Source organism: Vitis vinifera, chromosome 9, assembly GCF_030704535.1.
Source record: "Vitis vinifera cultivar Pinot Noir 40024 chromosome 9, ASM3070453v1".
Lineage (NCBI taxonomy): Eukaryota > Viridiplantae > Streptophyta > Magnoliopsida > Vitales > Vitaceae > Vitis > Vitis vinifera.
Genome location: NC_081813.1, coordinates 16,551,448 through 16,560,045, shown reverse-complemented (window position 1 = coordinate 16,560,045; position 8,598 = coordinate 16,551,448). Strand labels below are relative to the sequence as shown.

The 8,598-nt window shown below is 30.4% G+C and overlaps 1 protein-coding gene across 1 annotated transcript; it reads left to right on the top strand.

Annotated features, from left to right (window-relative positions):
• The first annotated feature begins 6,066 nt into the window (after positions 1 to 6,066).
• Positions 6,067 to 8,382, top strand: LOC100263464 (pentatricopeptide repeat-containing protein At2g36240). The gene has a single exon (XM_002264233.4). It carries the CDS (start codon positions 6,127 to 6,129, stop codon positions 7,891 to 7,893), a length of 1,767 nt encoding a protein of 588 aa, XP_002264269.1. The 5' UTR covers positions 6,067 to 6,126; the 3' UTR covers positions 7,894 to 8,382.
• The last annotated feature ends 216 nt before the right edge of the window (positions 8,383 to 8,598 follow it).

Below are 8,598 nucleotides of genomic sequence, written 5' to 3'. Positions count from 1 at the left end.
AAGGTAGTCAGCTTGTTTTCCAAGAGAAGTTATTAAAAAAAATTAAATATAAATTAAAGAAAATACATTTTTAGAATTTTCTAATTTTCATAAATAAAAATAATAGCCATGTCCAAAGACTTTTCATTTTAGCTGGGTTTTTAATTGTTAAAGTGATAATATTTTGAATTTGTTAAAATATTTTCTGATTACTACTCAAAAACCACACATTTTAGATACTAATTCTCATGAGTTTCATACCTTTTGAGTAGTAATTATGCCTAATATGCCCAAGTAATACATTGCTACCCTTGCAAGAGATACTAATGGATTTTTGTGAAGTTTTAGAGATATTTTAAGGTGATTTTCACAGCATTAAGTGATAAAAGAGAAATGGAATGGAGGAGGGTACACAATGTGGATGATGAAGAAGAGGCAATGCACTTGGACCAAGCTTTGGAGTTGAATTGAAGGTGGTGGAAGTGGATTCAAAAGAAAGAAATGGGAGAAATGGCAAAAAGAAGTTGAAAAACCATGTTTTTCAATTTCGCATGAACATGCAAAAAATTCACACAGACGTGCGAGATGGACCAGGTGGGGATTTTGGTTGTAGCACAAAAGGGGAAAAGTGAAAACTAATTTCGCATGACCATGCGAAATTTTCACACAATCATGTGAAATGGTCCAAGAAGACAAAATTCGTGCTCATGCATTTTCCACTTCGCACAATTGTGCGAAATTGTTGGAGCTCGTGTGAAACTGCTTTTTTTCCAGATTTCTTGGTGAAGAAGCCTCCAAAAGACCTCTTAGATAATGTCAAGTGTCCACTTGACCTTGGCCTATAAATAGAAACTTGATTTACTCATTTTAGGGACTTTTTCACTTTTTACATTTTTCTAATTGAAGAACTTTCCAAATTTCCTTTCTCTATAGAATATTTTACTTTCCTTCATTTTCTCTCATTTTCTCACTAACCAAACATGCCTTGTGAGATCAAATCTCCAAGCATGAGTGGCTAAATATCGTTTTTCTTGGAGGAGGGAGGATCTAAAGGCAAGATTTATGGTGAATTAGAGAAATGAGTTTGAACTACAAAGGTAATTTGATCCAATTGATTGATTAATTGAAATTTGGGGATTTTTCTCTTCAAATTGTCTTGGATGATTACTACAATGCAAACTAGGTAGATTCATCAAATTTTTAATGCTAGATTTGATGAGATTGAATAGTTGCATTATGTGAATCATTGAAAGATAATTTAAGATGAATTGAATATATGATTTAAATTGATCTCTTGGATTAGATGACCTAATTTGAAGATAAATTAGATCTAGACCTAAAGCTAAATAAAAAATCATTTTAGATGAAAATTTAGGTTTTCAATCTAACTTGGTGAAAATTAGATCTTAACATCTATTCACCATAAAAATTGTTTTCTAGAAAAATCCAAACTCTGAGAATTTCATTTGCTATTAATTTTCTTCTATTTTACATTTCATTTTCCTCTCAATTTGGAATCATTGTCATTTTGAATTGTAATCATAAATTGTCAAATCATTTTCACTTAATCTCAATCATTTCTTCTCCTCTCATTCAAGCCTTGATTACCAAGAATAATCCATCCTTGTGGACGATACCTAAAAACCACTATACTCCAGTAGTTTGTACTAAAACCACTTTTTGATCGGGTACAAATTGCTATAGAATAGTGAATTAGGTTATAAATTTTGTTTTGATCAAATAAACGACAAAAATCAGAGCGATCATTTTCTAAAATAGTTTTTTATTTAATAATCGGTACCAAAGTCATTACAATGATAATAAAAAATTAAATAGGCTAATATATGTTATCTACCGTGGTACTTTTAGGCAAAAACAATGTTGATATTTCTAGTGATGTGATTGATATAGAAGTCAAAATGGTGATAAGTGATAAATAGACTACTATCCTATTATTTATGATGATACTTTTGGTTATGAACATTATTGTTTTTAAGTAAAAATCAATGTTTTCAGAACCGAATCGGTCAACAAATTGGAAAAGTTATCGATTCAAGATTTAATGATCGGATCAGTGGTTGAATCGCAATCGAACTAGTGACATCATAAATATATAATTAATATTTTATTAAAATTAAAAATAATTTTAAAAAAATATAAATATAAATAAAATCAAAAATCAATAATATTTAATTTTTCATCTTTTATATAAATATATTAATATTTTAAAGTTTATTAAATAAAACATATATAATATTAGATATGGAAAATGGAAGTATTTAAAAAAAAAATTAGATATTTGAGATGATTTTATTAGTTTTTTACAACCCTTGGCACAAACCAAATAGCAACAAGTTGGTGCAACCATGCTCACCTTAAACCATTGATCCAAGGTTCAAGTCCTAGGGCCTTAAACTTATAAATGGGTATGGTCCATTGGTAAGTGAGGCCTGTTTTGGCCCCAAAACCCATATTCTTAGTTAAATTGAATCGTCCCGTTCTGTCTAGTTTGGCGGTTGAACCACCAAAAACCCAGATTCTTAGTTGAACCAAATGATCCCGATTATGTCTAGTTTGGCGGTTGAACCATTGGTTTGTCCTCTTTTCAATTCAAAAGTTCAATCGAATCGAATCGAATCAAGGTCCGATCAACTATTCAATTGGTTTAACTGGCTAGTTCGGTCTAGTTTTTAAAACATTGAGGGGATCCAATCAAGTGTGTCTGTCAATGTGCCCTATATAAGTAGTAGTCTACCTTGATGGGGATCCATCCAATCAAGTGTGTTAGTCAATATGCCTTATATAAGTAGTAGTCTAGCTTGACCTTGTTAGAGATTAATTTTGGTAGCGTGTACAAGTTACTATTTTTAGTAAATGATTTGTGGGTTATTTTCTCCTAAATGTATTTTATAAGTTCCATATTTAAGCCCAACATCCAATGAAAGAGTGAAAATTGAGAGTAAGGATATTGTCTTTAAAAAATCCCTAAAATACCCTTGACTATTAAATGAAAAAACTAACCAATCATCTCACCTTTCTCATTCTCTCTTTGACTCTTTTACCCTTCTTTCACCTATTTAATAGTAGAATCAACTTGAATCATTTTTCTTCATCAAATTGAATATGAAAAATGGTTAAAAATTATTAGTGCCAAATGTATTTTTGAAGTGAATAACTTTTAAATACCTCATCAAATATATATATATATATATATAAAACTTACATAATATATAATAAATATTTTTAAAATATGTTGAAAACTTACATAATCTATAATAAATATTATTCTTTATTTCAAACTTATGTTATTTCTCATATATATTAAATAATTTCTAAACACCTCATAAAATATTAGTATTATTTGTTTGTTCTAACTTGTAAATTAGGTATCATCAAATATTATATTTTTTCAAATTATAGACATATAATAAATACTTTTTAAATACCTCATAAAATATTATTATTATTTTTTTTCTAACTTGCAAATTAGACACATGATGTTTATTATTTCGAAAATAATGTAAACACTCACATGCATATATATATATATATATATATATATATATATATATATATATATATATATATATATATAATATTAATCAAGAAGACAATATTTTTAAGACTAATTTACCAACCTTCCAATAATTTTGAAAGTGTAAATAGGGTAATCGGTCAAATTAAATTCTTGAAAATATTCAAAATTTCTCCATTCCAAAATTACCTAATTGCTCTCCACACTAATCCTAAATATTTTTTAATAAAGATTTAAATATTTAAAATCATTAAAATAAATACTTTCTTATTAAAACAATTTTTCCAAAGTAATAAGATAAAAATCATGAAATCTTCAAAACTATAATTACAACAAATATTTTTAATTTTAAAACTAATTTCATAATTTAAATTAATGATTTAAAAAAATAAAAATGTTATAAAAATAATTTTTGTTTATTTTTAATTCCATTTAAATATGATTTTTTTAATCTCTATTGATAACAAAGAAATTATGTTTATAAAGGCAAAATAGTAAAAATATATATTTCATTTAGTTTACTTATAATGAACAATTCAAACATGATTGATTTTAATTTTATTTCTTATGTGTTAATTTTTATAGGGAGTGTCTTAATGACATAGTTTGGTAAAAAAAGAAAAAGAAAAAACTATCAATAATCGTCTTAATGTCAAATTCAAGTTGTTTAAAAATCGTACAAAACCTATTAGGAGCCTTGTACACCCTTGTACACTTAGCACATTTCTCTTGTACAATTAGTATAATACCCTTGTACAATGACACAAATTTCATATTTGTCATAAGTTATATGTTCATGTAGGTGTATTAATCATATTTTCAATGGTTTGGTTAAGAAAATGGTGGATGATTTAGGGTTAATTTTTTTCCCCAAATATCATTAATTATTGGGGAAAATATTAGAATTTCCAAGTGAGAGTTAAATAAAATGCATGACATATGTGTGCAATCCTTGGGTGACAAGGAAAATAAAAAAGTGGTTTAGAATTTATTAAAATAATTCACAAAGGGTAATCTTGTACACTACAATTAGTACATTTCCCTTGTACAGTTAGTGTAATACCTTTGTACAATGACACAAATTTCATATTCCTCCTAAGTTATGTGTCCACGTAAGAGTGTTTAACCATATTTCCAATGGTTTAGTTGAGAAGATGGTGGATGACTTAAGGTCAAATTTTTTTTCCCCAAATATCATTATTGGAGAAAGTATTGGAATTTCCATATGGGAATTAAATAAAGTGCATGACATATATGCATAATTCGTGAGTGATAAGAAAAATAAAAGAATGACTCATAATCTATTATAATCTTTCACAAATGGTAGCCTTGTACGTCTTTGTACACTTAGTACAATTGGTGTAATATAATTGTACAGTGACGCAATAAATGAATAAATAATTTTTTTTATATAAAAAATAGTATTAAACAAGGTTTTCAATTTTCATTTTTAAAAATAGTTTTCATTTTTTAATTAAACGTATTTTCAAAAAGAGACAATATAGAAAATAAAAATTATTTAAAAAAAAATAGAAAATAAAAAATAAAAACTAGAAAAATATTTTAAAACCAAACTCAAATATAATCTATATAATTTTTAGTTACTTATTTTCATCTAAAATAAGTAAATATACCTTTCAACCATTTTATATAAAAAAAATTCAATCTCTACTATGTATTGATATAATACACTTCTAAAATTAGGTCATATGAAAACATTTTAATTGAGTACTTAAAATAAAAACTCTCCATCCATCCTCTTTCTTTCTTTTTCTTTTTCTTATTTTAATAAATTTTCAATTAATTCAAATCATTAAAAAAAATCCTTAATAAACAAATTTGTAACATTTCATATAACCTATTACTAAAAGTCATGTTCAAAAAGTTATTAAAATAAGGAAGGAAGAAGATTAAAAACAATTAAACTTTTTATTTAATAATAGTAAAAAAAAACTTAAATTACTTTTTAGTATAAAAAAAATTAAAATAGTGAATATATTTATTTTAAATGGTATTTTAATCATTAAATTATTTACTTCTAAAATGTAAAAGATAAAAATAAATGTAAAAGATAATTTTTATTTATTTAAATTAATATTTTTTTAGAAAGTATTTTCCAAAATAGTCTTTGAATCATTAATATAATTTTTGTTTATTTATAATTTAAAAATAAAAAATAATGTTAATTTTTCAATTATTTATAAAAAAGTTTAAAAAAATAATGAAAAATCTAAAAATGGTTAAATAAGAAAGAATAGTAACAAGTAGTAGAATAAAGACAAAAATGAGTCCAGTGGGTATTTTTGTCAATTACTATCTTATATCCTTATTATCAATTGTGATTGGTTGAAGAACCTTATCTTAATTATCAACCCTATATGGGTTAAAAACACAATTATCCATTTTTAATAAACCCGGCTCTTTTGGGTAATCAATTTATCCATATTTTCAAAATAGTGCACATTTTGATCATTCCCCTTTAAAGAATGGAATTCATTCTTTCAAATTTACATTTTCGAGGGCCATCCTGTTTTAATCAAATAACCTAAATTATAACGTGCGGGAAGAAGAGAAGAGGGCTTTTAGGAGATTCTGTAAAGACACTGTGTGGAATGTCTCGCATTTTCAGAAAATCATCAAAACCTACGACCTTCCCCAGCCTCTGCACCCAGCCACAAGGGCTGCAACCTCAACTATCCTGCGCGGGCAACCATGGATTCCTCCCACTCTCTGCAGATCACACAGGACAAAGACGACTTGGAGGACAGCAAGTGCGCCTTCTTGATGGTCTCTCTCTGTCCGTGTCTCGTCTGCTTCAGTATTCTCTTCATTGTCGCCACCATCGTCCTCACTGTGAAGTTCCACCTCTTCTGCCACACCCCTCTTCACTATGTCTTCCACACCCACAAGTGCTAGTGATTCAGAATGGCATTCAACCGACATTGCACACTTTCCGCAAAACCCTACCAAAACCTCTTCACCCTCTGTCACAATTCACTCCTCCAACTGCAAGCCCTAACCTCATTCCTTCCACTCCCATCCCCACACTGTCTCTTGCAAACACCTCCCACCATCAACTCCACCAATTCCTCAAAGCCCACCTCACTCCCTCCTTCACACCCCAAGACCTCCTAATCTTCCTCAAGAACAAGCTCCATTACCATCCCAAATTTGCCCACTTCGACCTCCACATCTTCACATGGGCCGCCACCATCGACTCCTTCCGCCACGACCAATCCACCTACGAGTGGATGGTCAAAACTCTTGCCATCACCGACCGTTTCGATGATCTTCACTCCCTCCTTCAAGGTATGGTCTCCAACCCCTGTCCCTATTCCGATGGCATTTTCTCGTGCCCGAGGTCTGAACCCATTTTCAGATTTGCGCTAAATGCTTTTTGTAGGGTTGGGAGGTTGGAGGATGCTGAGATTTCTTTTGAAAGTATGCGAAGAATGATTGATGGGAAACCTAGTGTAGCAATGTATAATATTTTGATTAATGGGTATGTCAATTGTAGAGAGCATGAGAAAGTGATGACTGTTTATGAGAAGATGATTAAGGATAGGGTCAAGCCTGATGTCTTTACATTCAATAGCTTGATCAGTAGTTGTTGTCGGAATTCACAATTCGGGTTGGCTCTGGAAATGTTTAAAGAGATGAAGGATAAGGGATGTAGTCCTAATGTTGTTAGTTTTAACACTTTGATTAAGGGGTCTTTCAGGGAAAGGAAGTTTGAAGAGGGGATTGGGATGGCATATGAGATGCTTGAGTTGGGATGCGAGTTTTCAAATGTGACTTGTGAAATTCTAGTGGATGGGCTCTGCAGGGAAGGTAGGGTTTTAGAGGCATGTGATCTCTTGATTGATTTTTCAGGGAAAGGAGCATTACCTAATGGGTTTGATTATTTTTGTCTCATTGAGGCGCTTTGTGGTGAAGAAAATGTGGATCGGGCATTGGAGCTATTGGATCAGCTATGGAGGAAAGGAAATGCACCAAGCTCGATTGCATGTACTGCTTTTATAGAAGGATTGAGGAGGTTCAGAAAAACAGAAGAAGCATTTCAATTAATGGAAAAGATGCTGAGAGAGGGCATTCTTCCAGATAGTGTGACTTGCAATTGTTTACTTCAGGATCTTTGTGAGGTGGGGAGAAGTTTTGAAGCAAATGAGTTGAGGTTGTTGGCCTCTAGCAAGGGTTTGGATTCAGATGGCATGACCTTTAACATTCTAGTTAATGGGTATTCTAGGGAAGGTAAAAGGAAGGAGGGGAAACGTTTGTTGAATGAGATGTTAGATTTGGGGTTTATACCTGATCTTGCCTCATATAACAGGTTGATGAATGGGCTTTCTAATGGAGGAAGCTCTCACCAACATAAGTAAACCTTATTACCAAATGAAGACATTGAAATTTTCAGGCTGCATTTTGTAGCAGTTGTAATATTTACTTGGGACTGAAGGGGTTGTGGCTCCATTTACAAGGAAGACATGGTGCTGTTCTCGAGGAGAAGGAAAGTTCAAAGGGAATGAGATGAACTAAAAAATTGAACCATTGTAATGGTTGGTGTAATCATAGACTTTGAGCTGGAGGTCTGGAACCATCAGTTAAGTTTGGATGCAATGCACGCATGAAGTGATTGTTAAGCAGTTTTACCTAGACTCGGAGCTTTTTAGCAATTGAGTTGGAGGATTTCTTTTTACCACCAAACCAACTGAATGTAATAGAAGATAGTTGTCAATAATACATACATTATATTATGTTATTTCAAGGTTGTTTATTTATTTATTTATCATTGTTGTTTATTGTTTATAAATTTTGTAAAGTTTGTTGTGATCATGCAATGTAGTTAATTCAGTGTGGATTTTTGTTAATATGTTTTTGTGCCATGTGATACCTTTATTGGTATTTAACTAGCTTGTCCTGTAACTTCTGCCATATTCTTTCACATGGTAACTCAATCCTAATTCAGTTTTAAGGTCTCTTGCTATGAATTCAATTCCTGAGTACATGAAACCTTAGACTTCAGTGTGACTTGTGAGTTGTAACTCACTAAGTTTTTTTTTTGCTTTTTCAAGAAAAATTGTGTT